The following is a 17,462-nucleotide window of genomic DNA, read 5'->3' as shown; positions in this document are numbered from 1 at the left end:
TTTGCACCATATTATTTATATTTTAACTTTGAACATTCTTCAAATTACAAATATTCCATTCCAGTGTTTTACTTGCTATACTTTATTTACTTTGCCACCATGGCCTTTTTTGCCTTTACCTCCCTTATCTCACATCATTTGCTCACATTGTATGTAGTCTTTTTTCTACTGTATCATTGATTGTATGTTGTTTTACTCCATGTGTAACTCTGTTTTTGTATGTTGTCGAACTGCTTTGCTTTATCTTGGCCAGGTCGCAATTGTAAATGAGAACTTGTTCTCAACTTGCCTACCTGGTTAAATAAAGGTGAAATAAAAAAATAAAATGTTAAGTAATGATGGACTGTCGTTTCTCTTTGCTTATTTGAGCTGTTCTTGCCATCATATGGACTTAGTCCTATTTGGTAAAAGACCATCTTCTGTCTACCACCTCTACCTTGTCACAACACAACTGATTGGCTCAAACTTATTAAGAAGGAACGAAATTCCACAAATTAACTTTTAACAAGGCACACCTGTTATTTGAATGCATTCCAGGTGACTACCTTATTAAGCTGGTTGAGAGAATGCCAAGTGTGCAAATCTGTCATAAAGGCGAAGGGTGGTTACTTTTTTGGTTACTACATGATTCCAAAGTTGTAATGTCATCACTATTATTCTACAATGTAGAAAACATAAATTAAGAAAAACCCTGGCATGAGTAGGTGTAAACTTTTGACTGGTACTGTATTACTTACATATTAATAATAATATTTACTCTGCTTTCTTTGCGTGACTGAGTAGAATCTCTTATTTACACTAACATCCTAATTCTGTCTCCCGCAGCAAGGCGACCACTCTGGAGCGGACGTACGGTCCGGCATGGATCGCCTACGGTCACTCGTTTGCGGTGGAGAGTGAACACGACCAGGCCATGGCTGCCTACTTCACCGCTGCTCAACTGATGAAGGGGTATGCACTGTTATTGAACCCAGACTCCCCTTCCACACACGCACATGGACACCCAGATACATCCACAGAACAGGATGTATGCGAAAAAGTTCAAAGAGTTCAAAGGCATATTGCTAAAATGGCTAAACACAGGGCTGCCTTGATCATTGAAAACAGTGAGAAATGTGCAGTGTCATAAACTGATGCAAATAAGATATATTTTTTTTAACTAGGCAAGTCCGTTAAGAACAAATTCATATTTACAATGACAGCCTACCACGGCCAAACCCTCCCCTAACCCAGACGACACTGGGCAAATTGTGCGCCACCCTATGGGACTCCCAATCATGGCTGGTTGTGATACAGCCCGGGATCGAACCAGTGATGCACTGAGATGCAGTGTCTAGCACAGATGCAGTGTCTTGGAGCGCTGCGCCACTCGGGAGCCACAAAATAAAATACCTTTATTAGCATAAAACTTAGAATGGGCAAGGAAGGTTGGCAAGTACAATTGACCCCTAACCTTTGCTCTCATCTCTCCTGCCCAGGTGCCATCTCCCTCTGTTGTACATAGGGCTGGAGTACGGCCTTACTAACAACTCTAAACTGGCCGAGCGCTTCTTCAGCCAGGCCTTGAGCATCGCACCAGAAGACCCCTTTGTCATGCATGAGGTGGCCGTGGTGGCCTTCCAGAACGGAGAGTGAGTAACACGCATAATATTATTTTTGCATGGTCTGTATGCACAACGACACGCCAACACTAACACTCACTCCATCATTTGCTCACACTCATAATATGCATATACATTATACTGACTCTACACACACGCATACCCACTCACATCCAATCAGCATATACGCTGCTGCTACTCTGTTTATCATACAGTTGAAGTCGGAAGTTTACGTACACTTAGGTTGGAGTCATTAAAACTTGTTTTTCAACCGCTCCACAAATTTCTTGTTAACAAACTAGTTTTGGCAAGTTGGTTAGGACATCTACTTTGTGCATGACAAGTAAATTTTCCAACAATTGTTTACAGACAGATTATTTCACTTATAATTCACTGTATCACAATTCCAGTGGGTCAGAAGTTTACATACACTAAGTTGACTGTGCCTTAAAACAGCTTGGAAAATTCCAGAAAATGATGTCATGGCTTTAGAAGCTTCTGATAGGCTAATTGACATAATTTGAGTCAATTGGAGGTGTACCTGTGGATGTATTTCAAGGCCTACCTTCAAACTCAGTGCCTCATTGCTTGACAGCATGGGAAAATCAAAAGAAATCAGCCAAGACCTCATAAAAAAAGTGGTAGCGCTCCACAAGTCTGGTTCGTCCTTGGGCGCAATTTCCAAACGCCTGAAGGTACCACTTTCATCTGTACAAACAATAGTACGCATGTATAAACATGGCACCACGCAGCCGTCATACCGCTCAGGAAGGAAATGCGTTCTGTCTCCTGGAGATGAACGTACTTTTGTGCGAAAAGTTCAAATCAATCCCAGAACAACAGCAAAGGACCCTGTGAAGATGCTGGAGGAAACAAGTACAAAAGTATCTATATCCACAGTAAAACAAGCCCTATATCGACATAACCTGAAAGGCTGCTCAGCATGGAAGAAGCCACTGCTCCAAAACCGTCAGAAAAAAGCCAGACTACGGTTTGCAACTGCATATGGGGACAAAGATTGTACTTTTTGGAGAAATATCCTCTGGTCTGATGAAACAAAAATGGAACTGTTTGGCCACAATGTTTGGAGGAAAAAGGGGGAGGCTTGCAAGCCAAAGAACACGATCCCAACCGTGAAGCACGGAAGTGGCAGCATCATGTTGTGGGGGTGCTTTGCTGCAGGAGGGACTGGTGCACTTCACAAAATAGATGGCATCATGAGGAGTTATTGAAGCAACATCTCAAGACATCAGTCAGGAAGTTAAAGCTTGGTCGCAAATGGGTCTTCCAAATGGACAATAACCCCAAGCATACTTCCAAAGTTGTGGCAAAATGGCTTAAGGACAACAAAGTCAAGGTATTGGAGTGGCCATCACAAAGCCCTGACCTAACAAAATTGTGGCCAGAACTGAAAAGGCGTGTGCGAGCAAGGAGGCCTACAAACCTGACTCAGTTACACCAGCTCTGTCAGGAGGAATGGGACAAAATTCACCCAACTTATTGTGGGAAGCTTGTGGAAGGCTACCTGAAACGTTTGACCCAAGTTAAACCATTTAAAGGCAATGCTACCTAATACTAATTGAGTGTATGTAAACTTCTGACCCACTGGGAATGTGGTGAAAGAAATAAAAGCTGAAATAAATCATTCTCTCTACTATTTTTCTGACATTTCACATTATTAAAATAGTGGTGATCCTAACTGACCTAAGACAGAATTTTTACTAGGATTAAATGTCAGGAATTGTGAAACTGAGTTTAAATGTATTTGTCTAAGGTGTATGAACTTCCAACTTCAACTGTATATCCTGATGCCTAGTCACCTTATGCTTATACATATCTACCACTATCACTCCAATATCCCTTTACATTGTAAATATGGTACTGGAACTGACTGACTGTGTGATGCTTGCTTTCTTGTGTGTTTTTGTTGTTTTTAGAATTACATTGTTATTGGGCATTTCACCATACTTGTACATGGGACATTATAACTTAAGATGATACCAGTATTGCAATATTAAAACACAAAGCAGACCAATGTCTTTAGTCCTTTAAAAACCTGCTGTATTTAACATTGTGCTGTTTTCCTGAAGTAGAATTTGCTTCTTGTTTTTCCTTGCCACGATACTAACGAGTATCGCTATACTGATATCTTCCTGGCCCTAACACATACTGGGATAATGTGTATTTCTACTCGCACACTGAGAAAACGTACGCACACACGCGCACCCGAATATGATGTATAGCACTAGAATACCTCCACGTGCACACATTTGGCAGAGTACTTTTCCTTTTGTGAGGGTTGTGACATCTTTGCCGGAAATCTGAACTTCTAACTCTTACAGATGCAGCTGACCAAATTACGTAAGATTTTACTTCTGGGTTAACAAAGATTAGGTTGTGACTAGAAATGTGGGTTCTGTCTATTTAGTCGGGAAAAGATTATCCAACAGCTGTACCTGGCAATGCGTCAACCATAGTTGCTGGAACTGTGCCGGAAAGGACCATTTGAAAAGACAATCTGAGCTTGCACAGTACTGTTCAGGCTGACACGATGATGTGTGAAAGGTACTATTGCCTTTTAAAAAAAAAAATGTATTCATGTGTGGATTTTGCTGAAATGTCTTCGATTCTTCCCTTTTCAGCTGGAAAACAGCCGAGAAGTTGTTCCTGGATGCCATGGACAAGATCAAAGCCATTGGGAACGAGGTAGCTGGTCATTTCAATCGAGTGCCACGTATCATGCTCGAATCTTTAAGTTTTGGGACTTCTTAATCATACGACCAACATATTTTCCATGCATGGATTACCAACTGGGTTCACTTTGACCCCAAGAAGAAACTATTGGGGAAAAAGCAACAATCATAGAAAAATGTTAACTTAATTCTTATTAAAACAGTATAAGACATGTAGTAATGTTATCTGGAGAATCAGAATTACCAAAAGACTTTTAGCACAATTACAGTTAATTTGCATATTCTGTAAAACAAAAATATACATTTTCCCCATTAAGTTTTAATGTCCCGTGTACAAGTATGGTGAAATGCCCAATAACAATGTAATACTAAAAACAACAAAAACACACTAGAAATAAAATTAACACGAGAAAGCAAGCTTACCACCCACACACAACTGAGCCGTGTGGCTCAGTTGGTAGAGCATGGTGTTTGCAACACCAGGGTTGTGGGTTCGATTCCCATGGGGGACCAGTGCGGAGGAAAAAAATGTATGAAATGTATGCATTCACTACTGTAAGTTGCTCTGGATAAGAGTGTCTGCTAAATGACACACACGGTCAGTCAGTTCCAGTACCATATTTAGAATGTGCAGGGATATTGCAGTGAGAGGCAGATATGTATAAGCATAAGGTGACTAGGCATCAGGATATATGATAAACAGAGTAGCAGCAGTGTATATGCTGATTGAATGTGAGTGGGTATGCGTGTGTGAGCAAATGATGGAGTGAGTGTTTGTGTTGGCGTGTCAGTGTGAATAGAGACCATGCAAAAATAATATTATGCGTGTTACTCACTCGCCGTTCTGGAAGGCCACCACGGCCACCTCATGCATGACACAGGGGTCTTCTGGTGCGATGCTCAAGGCCTGGCTGAAGAAGTGCTCGGCCAGTTTAGAGTTGTTAGTAAGGCCGTACAACAGAGGGAGATGGCACCTGGACAGGAGAGATGAGAGCAAAGGTTAGGGGTCAATTATAATGGGCAAGGAAGGTTGGCAAGTACAAGTGGCTCTCGAGTGGCGCAGCGCTCCAAGGCACTGCATCTCAGTGCTAGAGGCATCACTACAGACCCTGGTTTGATCCCGGGCTGTATCACAACCGGCCATGATCGGGAATCCCATAGGGCGGCGCACAATTGGCCCAGCGTCGTCTGGGTTAGGGGAGGGTTTGGCATTGGTAGGCCGTCATTGTAAATAAGAATTTATTCTTAACTGACTTGCCTAGTTAAATAAAGGTTAAAGTAAAACATGTTTTAAAAAAATGTACTTACCCTACGAGCAGTGTTGGCATCTCTGCTAGTTAAACATTGGAAGTGGTAGGGCCTACTGTAGGATGCTTCAAAAAGCATGCCAAACTCTTCAGTCACTTCAAACCTAATGTACAGTAACCCAAATACCATAACAAGTCTCACACGGAGGATATTATAGGAATTCTGGTATTTATAAAATTTCCTGTAAAATACCTTTTTTTTTGTTGAGAATACACATGTCTAGAGCACTGTGTTCATATAGAGGGTAGCTGGTTTCTGTATTAGTTCTACCAAGTATTCTTAGTACTGACACTTATGATCTTTAATATGTCAAGGTAAAATTTTATTTTGTTCACGGTTATACTTATAACCATAGGCGTACATTTTATTAATTTAAAAAATATATATATTTAACTAGGCACATCAGTTAAGAACAAATTCTTATTTTCAATGACGGCCAAGGAACAGTGGGTTAACTACCTTTAGGGGCAGAACGACAGATTTTTACCTTGTCAGCTCGGGGATTCGCTCTTGCAACCTTTTGGTTACTATTCCAACACTAACCACTAGGCTACATAAGGTGCATCATCTCTGCAGGTGTTCTGTCTATCTAGTCAAAATCACTTATACAGGTCCCCCTTCACCCTCTGGTGGTATGGATAACTTATTAGGCCTCCAGAGAATCCTGGATTCAAATAAAGATGTGTTTTTAGATTTGCCCTAGAATGACCTGCCTTCTTAGATGATACACACATGGTGTGATATCTTATGTCTCCAGAGAAACCTAGATTCAAATAATATCGGTGAAATTACTACAGTCCTATTTATTTATTTTGGGGGTTGGACTCGGGTCAAAATGACCCCAAAGGTCTTGAATATTTAAAAAGTCCATATTGATACAGAAACATATTTATTTAGATTTGTTAATAACTTGGTCAATTTTAAGAATTCGATAAACCACCTTTGGGTTACCAGTCGATAGTATGAGGGTTAAGAATTGGCAGCCAGTATTGTTGAGTTGTAAGATTCATTTTTTTTGCCATGATTTAAGCTTTTTTATTTATCAGGTGACCGTGGACAAGTGGGAGCCTCTCCTGAACAACCTGGGTCACGTTTGTCGAAAACTGAAGTGAGTATGAAGATCCTCCTGGGTTATCCATGTGCAACATGTGGAAGGTGTTGGTTAGATATCCACCTTTGTGATATGGATGAAGCCTGAGCTGAAATGTGGCTCTAGCTTTATCTAATCCAGAATATTTATAGCTGGCTTTGTGCCATACACCTTTTGAGGGGATGGAACTGAACAGAATGGAAGTTCTGACTGGCATATCTCTGTTTCTGTATCTCTCCTATGATGCCATTATTGTAATTTCCTTGTTCTCATCACACATATGGGAAGGGTAGGCAGGCATTTATCTATTGTCTTCCAGGTACCACGTTAAAGGACAGGGATCCAAAATTAACCTAAGTGGTATTTCAGGTGGAGAGCCTGAAGTGATGATAGGACCTCTCTCTCTCCTCTGACTATTTTCAGAGAGACATACTTGTTCTCCTCAGTCCTTCTATATAAGTAGGTCTCTAATTGAGTATTCATGCACAGATCTGTTCATGAATAATGCGTCGGAGCCACTCAGCAGATCTAGAGAGGCTTTGCGGTACAAGTGGAGGTTTTAAAAAGGTTTGGGTGCTTTTTATCTAAAGGGCTATCTTTGGTAATCTGCACCTTGCAGTTAATGTTTTGTTTTTATTTTAATAAAGGCTTCTTAACCGAACTGCAGTGTGTACTGACCAATTGATTGAATCAGTTTAAGTCAAACCCCTGCGAATGACATATACACATGGTTCAGTATTTGATTTGTACAAAACATGATGGGGTGTTTTCATATGTGGTGAATTTGGACACAGGTCTGAGAGGACGATGTGGTTACATCTTATTTTGGATCTCTGAACACACCACAGGGGGCTGCTGAGGGGAGGAATGGCTCATAATAATGTCTGGAACGCTATCAAACGCATGGTTCCACCTATTCTCCTCCAGCCATTACCAGGAGCCCATCCTCCTGAATTAAGGTGCCACCTACATCCTGTGGAACACACCCAGACCAGGCAGAGCTCTCGTTTGGCTCTGGGAGAACTGTCTGATTGGTTGTTTTGTTCTGTCCTCCAATAGGAAGTATGACCAGGCGTTGGAGTACCACCGCCAGGCCCTGGTTCTCATCCCTCAGCACGCCTCAACCTACTCGGTCATTGGATATGTGCACAGCCTCATGGGAGACTTCGAGAGCGCCATCGACTACTTTCACACGGTACTGGTTATTCAGTTTTTGTCCCTTTATGTAAATATTAAATCCATTGACATGGATCTATTGACATGGTCATGTGATATGTTAAATAAATATTGCTATACAAAAAAAATGTATGTTATTACAATTGAGTTTTGCTTCTTTCTGACAGGCACTCGGTCTTAAAAGAGATGACACGTTTTCTGTGACTATGCTCGGCCACTGCATTGAGATGTACATTGGAGACACGGATGCCTACATAGGTCAAACTTCCTACATGGGTAAAACTACTTTGCAACCCATGTTAGAACACATATACAAAAAATTTTTAAAAAGTGTTTGTTATATTTTTAACAATGAACATCAGACTTGATACAAGGCAACTGTTGATTTAAGTTTTCTGTTTTGCTTTTTCCTAGTCTAGTTGCTAGCGTGTGCCTTGCTAGTGAATTACATGTGTTAAAGGGGCAGTGCAGCTAAAAATGTGATATTTCCACACTATAGCTGGTTTAATATCCAGTTGGCGAACAGATTTTCATGTGAATATTGTAAAATCTACATGCCTTTTTCAAACCATAGATGTTTTCATAAAAGGCTGTGCGTGATGTAGTGCACATAAAATTAGATGTTGCGTTATCTTCTTTGGGCTGTGTGGGACGTTAGCGTGCCACCTGTGGCGCACCCTATCAACAGCAGGTGCATTTCAAGAGCGGCAAATTTGAAACCAAATAAATGTCAAAATTCAAGTTTTTCAAACATACAACTATCTGGCACCCTTTGAAAGATAAACATCTCCTTAATCTAACCACGTTTTCCGATTTCAAAAAGGTTTTACGGCGAAAGCATAAAGTTAGGTTATGTTAGGAGAGTACATTGACAACAGCTGTGTGTAATGTATTGTCGATTCAAAGACAGGCGTCACCAAAACCATAAAATCAGCTAAAATTATGCACTAACCTTTTACAATCTCCATCAGATGACACTCCTAGGACATTATGTTAGACAATGCATGCATTTTTAGTTCTATCAAGTTCATATTTATATCTAAAAACAGTGTTTTACTATGGCGTTGATGTTCAGGAAATCGTTTCCCTCCAGTCAAGTCATCACAACAAAATAATTAATTAATATTAGAAAACATTGGTAAAATATTATATTGTCATTCAAAGAATTATAGATTTACATCTCTTGAACGCAATGGACTTGCCAGATTTAAAATTAACCTTACTGGGAAATCACACTTTGCAATAATCTGAGCACTGCGCCCAGAAAAATACGCATTGCGATACAGACTAACCGCCATGTTGGAGAGATCTAAAATCGAAAATACTATGTAAATAATCCATTACCTTTGATTCTCTTCATCAGATGTCACTTCCAAAGAATCCCAGGTCCATAACGAATGTAGTTTTGTTCAAAAAAAGCTCATCATTTATGTCCCAAAACCTCTGTGTTGTTAGCACATGATCTAAGCCAGCCGGACTTCACTTCACGAACGGAAAAAATATATTTACGTTCGTTCAAACATGTCAAACGTTGTATCGCATAAATCATTAGGGCCTTTTTTAACCAGAACATGAATAAAATTCAAGGCGGACCATTGGGTTCTCTTTTAAAACGTTTCGGAATGAGAGTACCCACCATCAACTCGCACGCCAGGTGTCTAATGGGCCATCACGTTCCATGGCTCTTATTCGGTCAGATCTCACTGTAGAAGACTCAAAACACTTTGTAAAGGCTGGTGACATCTTGTGGAAGCAATAGGAAGTGCCAAAATATTCCTCAGCCCCTTTGTTTTTCAATGGCATAGGCTCAAAGTCAATTCAACACATCAGGTATCCACTTCCTGTCAGAATCTGTCTCAGGGTTTTGCCTGCCAAATGAGTTCTGTTATACTCAGACACCATTCAAACAGTTTTAGAAACTTTAGGGTGTTTTCTATCCATATATAATAAGTATATGCATATTCTAGTTACTGGGTAGGTGTAGGAGGCAGTTAAAAATGGGCACATATTTTTTCCAAAATTCTCAATGCTGCCCCCTAGCCCGTAGAGGTTATATAGCGAATGTGCCCAATGGTATTGGCACGTGGGATCTAGACAACAGCGCGGGTATAGCCTACATGATGAGATTACTATGAACAAAAGAGATTATTTTTGCCAAACGGCAGCCGAGCATCGATCATAATGTCACCAGAAGAAGAACCTCGATATTTATTGAAAAGGAGCATCAACGTCCTCACCATGCACTTTCGCCACCCTGAAGTTGTGGTCCCGTGTGGCTCAGTTGGTAGAGCATGGTGTTTGCAATGCCAGGGTTGTGGGTTCGATTCCCACGGGGGACCGGTGCGAAAAAAAAAAAAGAGGGAAAAAAAGTATATAATGTATTTATTCACTACTGTAAGTCGCTCTGGATAAGAACGTCTGCTAAATGACTAAAATGTAAATGTAAGTTCATAACTAATTTAATCTGTAGCCAAATAAACTGCATGCTTTCCTGAGTCGTAGTGGGAGGAATGCATCATATCATCACGTGACTCCAAGTTTACTTTGATATCATGGTTATTATAAACTCAGAAAAAGAAACGTCCTCTCACTGTCAACTGCGTTTATTTTCAGCAAACTTAACGTGTAATTATTTGTATGAACATAAGATTCAACAACTGAGACATAAACTGAACAAGTTCCACAGACATGTGACTAACAAATGGAATAATGTGTCCCTGAACAAAGGGGGGGTCAAAATCAAAAGTAAGTCAGTATCTGGTGTGGCCACCAGCTGCATTAAGTACTGCAGTGCATCTCCTCCTCAGACTGCACCAGATTTGCCAGTTCTTGCTGTGAGATGTTATCCCACTCTTCCACCAAGGCACCTGCAAGTTCCCAGACATTTCTGGGGGGAATGGCCCTAGCCCTCACCCTCCGATCCAACAGGTCCCAGACGTGCTCAATGGGATTGAGATCCGGGCTCTTCGCTGGCCATGGCAGAACAGACATTCCTGTCTTGCAGGAAGTCACACACAGAATGAGCAATATGGCTGGTGGCATTGTCATGCTGGAGGGTCATGTCAGGATGAGCCTGCAGGAAGGGTACCACATGAGGGAGGAGGATGTCTTCCCTGTAACGCACAGCATTGAGATTGCCTGCAATGACGAGCTCAGTCCGATGATGCTGTGACACACCGCCCCAGACCATGACGGACCCTCCACCTCCAAATCGACCCCGCTCCAGAGTACAGGCCTCGGCGTAACGCTCATTCCTTCGACGATAAACGCATATCCGACCATCACCCCTCTACTCACCAGTGAAGAGCACTTTTTGCCAGTCTTGTCTGGTCCAGTGATGGTGGGTTTGTGCCTATAGGTGACGTTGTTGCCGGTGATGACTGGTGAGGACCTGCCTTACAACAGGCCTACAAGCCTGCAGTCCAGCCTCTCTCAGCCTATTGCGGACAGCCTGAGCACTGATGGAGGGATTGTGCGTTCCTGATGTAACTCAGGGAGTTGTTGTTGCCATCCTGTACCTGTCCTGCACCGATTCTGTGCAGGTGTTGTTACACATGGTCTGCCACTGCGAGGACGATCGGCTGTCTGTCCTGTCTCCCTGTAGCGCTGTCTTAGGCATCTCACAGTACGGACATTGCAATTTATTGCCCTGGCCACATCTGCAGTCCTCATGCCTCCTTGCAGCATGCCTAAGGCATGTTCACGAAGATGAGCAGGGACCCTGGGCATCTTTCTTTTGGTGTTTTTCCGAGTCAGTAGAAAGGTCTCTAGTGTCCTAAGTTTTCATAACTGTGACCTCTGTAAGCTGTTAGTGTCTTAACGACCGTTCCACAGGTGCATGTTCGTTAATTGTTTATGGTTCATTTGAACAAGCATGGGAAACAGTGTTTAAACTAGAGGTCGACCGATTTATGATTTTTCAATGCCGTTACGGATTTATTGGAGGACCAAAAAATGCCGATGCCGATTTATAAAATAAAAAATATATATTCTTTTTTATTTTTATTTATTTGTAATAATGACAATTACAACAATACTGAATGAACACTTTTATTTTAACTTAATATAATACATCAATCAAATCAATTTGGCCTCAAATAAATAATGAAACATGTTCAATTGGTTTAAATAATGCAAAAACAACGTGTTGGAGAAGAAGGTAAAAGTGCAATATGTGCCATGTAAAAAAGCTAACGTTTAAGTTCCTTGCTCTGAACATATGAAAGCTGGTGGTTCCTTTTAACATGAATCTTCAATATTCCCAGGTAAGAAGTTTTAGGTTGAGGTTATTATAGGAATTTATGGGACTATTTCTCTCTATACCATTTGTATTTCATATACCTTTGACTATTGGATGTTCTTATAGGCACTATATTATAGCCAGTGTAACAGTATAGCTTCCTTCCCTCTCCTCGCCCCTACCTGGGCTCGAACCAGGAACACATCGAAAACAGCCACCCTCGAAGCATCGTTACCCATGCAGAGCAAGGGGAACAACTACTCCAAGTCTCAGAGCGAGTGACGTTTGAAACGCTATTAGCGCGCACCCCGCTAACTAGCTAGCCATTTCACATCGGTTACATCAGCCTAGTCTCGGTTGTTGATAGGCTTGAAGTCAAAAAGCGCTGTGCTTCAAGCATTGCGAAGAGCTGCTGGCAAACGCAGGAAAGTGCTCTTTGAATGAATGCTTACGAGCCTGCTGCTGCCTACCACCGCTTAGTCAGACTGCTCTATCAAATCAGACTTAATTATAACATAATAACACAGAAATACGAGCCTGAGTTTCCGGATTTCTCCATATTAATGAACTACCATTTCGAAAATATAACGTTTGTTCCTTCAGTGAAATACGGAACCGTTCCGTATTTTATCTAACGGGTGGCATCCATAAGTCTAAATATTCCTGTTACATTGCGCAACCTTAAATGTTATATCAAAATTACGTAAAACTCTGGCAAATTAGTTCGCAGCGAGCCAGGCGGCCCAAACTGTTGCATATACCCTGACTGCGTACAATGAACGCAAGAGAAGTGACACAATTTCCCTAGTTAAAATAAATTAATGTTAGCAGGCAATATTAACTAAATATGCAGGTTTAAAAATATATGCTTGTGTATTGATTTTAAGAAAGGCGCTTTTTTTCGCGAAAGTGCTTGTTTAATCACCTGTTTGGCGAAGTCGGCTATGATTCAATGATAAATTAACAGGCACCGCATCGATTTATATGCAATGCAGGACAAGCTAGATAACTACACATGGTTGATGATATTAGTAGTTTAACTAGTGATTATGTTACGATTGTTTTTTTTATAAGATAAGTTTAGTGCTAGCTAGCACCTTACCTTGGCTCCTTGCTGCATTCGCATAACAGGTAGTCAGCCTGCCACGCAATCTCCTCGTGGAGTGCAATGTAATCGGCCATGATCGGTGTCCAAAAATGCCGATCACCAATTTGTTATGAAAACTTGAAATCGGACCTAATTAATTGGCCATTCCGAATAATCGGTCGACCTTTAGTTTAAACCCTTTACAATAAAGATCTGTGAAGTTATTTGGATTTTTACAAATTATCTTTGAAAGACCGGGTCCTGAAAAAGGGACGTTTCATTTTTTTGCTGAGTTTGGATACAGTCATTGGTAACAGCTCTGTATGGCTGACATCCATGAAGGTGCTGGAAAAGGTGGAGCTAGAAGAATACAACTTTAACATTTACATTTTATATATATATGAGAGTATGGACACCCCTTCAAATTTTGGATTTGGCTATTTCAGCCACACCCGTTGCTGACAGGTGTATAAAATCAAGCACACAGCCATGATATCTCTATAGACAAACATTGTCGGTAGGATGGAGCTCATTGACTTTCAATGCGTTACCGTCATAGGATGCCAACTCAGTTTGTCAAATTTCTGCCTTGCTAGAGCTGCCCCGGTCAACTGTAAGTGCTGTTATTGTGATGTGGAATCATCTAGGAGCAACAACGGCTCAGCCGCGAAGTGGTAGGCCACACAGCTCACGTGTAAAATAAAAAAGTTGTCTGTCCTCGGTTGCAATACTCGCTACTGAATTCCAAACTGCCTCTGGAAGCAATGTCAGCACAATAACTGTTCGTTGGGAGCTTTATGAAATGGGTTTGCATGGCTGAGCAGCAGCACACGAGTATAACATAACTATGCGCAATTCCAAGCATCGGCTGGAGTGGCGTAAAGCTCGCCGCCATTGGACTCTGGAGCAGTGGAAACGCGTTGTCTGGAGTGATAAATCATGCTTCACCATCTTGCAGTCCAATGGGTGAATCTGGGTTTGATGGATGCCCCATTGCATAGTGTCAACTGTATAGTTTTGTGGGGGAGGAATAATGATTTGGGGCAGTTTTTCATGGTTTGGGCTAGGCCCCTTAGTTCCAGTGAAGGGAAATCTTAACGCTACAGCATACAATGACATTCTGTGCTTCCAACTATGTGCCAACAGTTTGGGGAAGGCCCTTTCCTGTTTCAGCATGACAATGCCCCCGTGCACAAGGCGAGGTCCATACAGAAATGGGTTGTCGAGATCGCTGTGGAAATACTTGACTGGACTGCACAGAGCCCTGACCTCAACCCCGTTTAACACATTTGGGATGAATTGGAACGCCGACTGCAAGCCAGGCCTAATCACCCAAGACCTCACTAATAATCTTGTGGCTGAATGCAAGCAGGTTCCGCAGCAATATTCCAACATCTAGTGGAAAGCCTTCCCAGAAAAGTGGAGGCTGTTATAGCAGCAAAGGGGGGACCAACTCCATTAATACACATGATTTTGGATTGAGATGTTCGACAAGCAGTTGTCTACATACTTTTGATCATATAGTGTAACTAGAATATGGCTAACAATGATAAATTATCAAGGCAAGCTAGCACATGATGGAAGGTTGCAAGGAGTTATAACTTGTGATAACTGCCGATAAATACAACCACCATAATACGGTCAGATATTATGACATATAGAAGAAATGCTCATGTTTTCATAAACGCACACAACTTCAAAATATAGGGAAATAACACTTGGATAATGCTCAAAAAGGTGCTGTAGTGTAGCTGCGCTGGAAACTGAAGAATTGAGAGCTGTGCGTGCGTGCGCAGACTTTCACCGATGTGATGCCACAGCTCATGACTGAGGGAGCAGGGAGTTCTTCACAGACCGACTATAAGAATAAGGTAGTTAAGTCTTGAACACTGATGGTACATTCAGCATTTTAATGGTAATGTGTCTTTCAGGGACGGACATAAAGGACAAAGTCCGTGGGACGCTGAGCACGCCAGTGTTGATGAAGATGCTGAACATGTCAACGGAACCCAGTGACGCTCGAGCCACGCCACTTCTGGAGGAGAGCGGCATCATGGTCCTAGAGACGTTGCCGTCCAATCAGGACAAAGTCTCATTGGACACGCCTCTTCGGCGCTCGCTGCCCCTGGAATGTGACATGTACGAGAGCGACATGATGCTTGAGACCTCGATGTCGGACACCAGCACGTAATGTCACTGATGACATGATCGTCGTAGTGACCTGTTGTGGGACCAATTCCAAACCAGACCTTTGGCACTTATCTTTAGGTTTCTTGTCGACTTCCCCTCTTTGGGATTTGAAATTATTGGATTGGTGTAGCTTAAGCGGTGGGGAACAACCTGGGTATAGCTTAATAGAATGTAAGGCAGAGCTTTTAGCATAAATTTGAGTTCTAGTCCAACTGGTTTTGTTGAAAAAGATGTCACACTCGTATAGTAAAATAAAATTGTGGCTAAATTAATATTGCTCCCAGTAATCCAGTCCTTTCAGATTCCCAAGGGGAAGTTGACAAGGGCCCAGGGATGTGGGGTAAGTGATTTGGTTTGGAATAGGGGCTCAGGTGGGTAGTCTGAAGAAGTGAGGAAAGCAGAGACATTGTCCTCGGATGCTTGACTGAACTGTGCCCCATATCCCTGCCTCCTAGCAGGAACATGTGGGATGCTTACCTGTGGATTTTTACTTTGAATAAACAAAACTGTCTGAATGCCAGAACTTTTTGATTTAAAATATTATTGGTAATTCCTACAATAAACCATACATTTATCTTTTTATATTTATTTCTGTGTTCATTGTAATCCTGGCAAGCTTTGTCTCTTGATAGTAATAATTGAAAGCATTGACAGGGAGATGATCTCATGTTATCAATTGTCCCTTGAGTTTAACTGTTAAATTCAGAAACAAAAATGCTTGTGTAATAACACTCAGGTATGTCAGTCATGAAAATGCAAAGCATTGAGAGGTGACGTTGGTCAACAGACCCCAGTATTTTAATCTTCCCCTAGTGTTATTGATATGGTAATTAGACAGTACATTGTCACCCTATTTGCGTTATCAATATTGTGTAATTATGCAACACCTACATGGCTACATCAATTTGATGGTAGAAACTCAATCTCATTGTAAGTCAACGCAGTACACATTATGCACAGCCCCCTTGAACTTCAGTTTCATAAATAATAATGGTAGATGTGAGTTCCGCAGAGACGCACAAATAAGCTAGGACCGCGACAAATGCATAATGGAATCGAATAGAAACTAAATCAATGGTTCCTGTTCCAAGTAATGATCTTGGTCGATAAACAAGTGGGCAGTATTTTTTTCCATTCATTTCAAGCAGCCAAGCCCAATGATTGTCACTGATAAGCGTACCGTGCCCTTATTTGGTCCCTACTTAACCACTTCCTCCACCTCTTGTGTTTCCTCACCATCGACGAAAGTAATGCTCAGTGTTTGTTTTACATCTCAAGATCTGTCAGGATATAGTGCTCAAGCCTACTCGCACAGCCATGTAATAGAGAAAAGCACGTTTTGGGTGTCTTTGTGACACTGTATTTTTGGAGAACCAAGGCAAAATGTCAAACACACACACACTTTAAAGGTCAGATGGAAGGGAGGGATAATGTTTAATTTCTGATATTTCTCCTTGTGCTGCTTCAAATGAGGGCTGGCTACTACTCTCGATCGTCTTCCTGACAACTTAAGCAAGGATTCTAGCTGCGCCCCTGACAACCACCAGAGTTCTCACTCTCAACTACTCCACTTATCCCTCTCTCTATTCCCTCTCACACACAGACCTATTATAACACTCACCCACTCCACTCTACTAGCCTCCCTCTCTCTCTTTCACCCTCTCTCCTCCCCCACTCAGTCTCTCAGCAGAACACATGTAGTGAGTGCTTCTTTCATCATGGAGTATAGCAGCAGCAAGCAGAAGGGGTAGTGATGGGCTGCACTCCGTCTAAGTCCTCCATCACCTACACCCAGGAGAGGGTGTGTCGGGACTTGGACACCTGCTCCACCTTCGTCCCCAGTCTCAAGAGTTCCGTGTCTACCCCAGAGAGACCCTCGCCTCAGCTCTGTGTGGAGACCAGCAGCGGCAAACAGACCTTCCTCAGTGGTGAGAGAGGATTGTCACTCAATGACTTTATCTGAAGGTTTGGGGAAATAAAGTATATATATCAGGGGGCACTATACTATAAGTAGACACCAGTCACATGTTGATGCTTCTCATGGTATCTCAAAGTACTTAAAGAGCATTGTAAGGGG

At 41.8% G+C, this 17,462-nt stretch overlaps 1 protein-coding gene across 3 annotated transcripts in view; it reads left to right on the top strand.

Annotated features, from left to right (window-relative positions):
• LOC115156222 (cell division cycle protein 16 homolog) overlaps positions 1 to 15,967 on the top strand; it is a 46,353-nt gene extending 30,386 nt beyond the window's left edge. For all 3 annotated transcript variants that reach the window (XM_029703644.1, XM_029703646.1, XM_029703645.1), the window contains exons 12-18: positions 826 to 951; positions 1,479 to 1,631; positions 4,244 to 4,307; positions 6,649 to 6,710; positions 7,752 to 7,887; positions 8,036 to 8,144; positions 15,127 to 15,967. In XM_029703644.1, coding sequence (XP_029559504.1) covers positions 826 to 951; positions 1,479 to 1,631; positions 4,244 to 4,307; positions 6,649 to 6,710; positions 7,752 to 7,887; positions 8,036 to 8,144; positions 15,127 to 15,386 — 910 coding nt within the window. In that variant the 3' untranslated portion in view covers positions 15,387 to 15,967. The remainder of the gene's footprint in view (positions 1 to 825; positions 952 to 1,478; positions 1,632 to 4,243; positions 4,308 to 6,648; positions 6,711 to 7,751; positions 7,888 to 8,035; positions 8,145 to 15,126) is intronic.
• The last annotated feature ends 1,495 nt before the right edge of the window (positions 15,968 to 17,462 follow it).

This window comes from Salmo trutta, chromosome 20, assembly GCF_901001165.1.
Source record: "Salmo trutta chromosome 20, fSalTru1.1, whole genome shotgun sequence".
In the NCBI taxonomy this organism is placed as follows: Eukaryota; Metazoa; Chordata; class Actinopteri; order Salmoniformes; family Salmonidae; genus Salmo; species Salmo trutta.
This window is presented reverse-complemented; position numbering and strand designations above follow the sequence as displayed.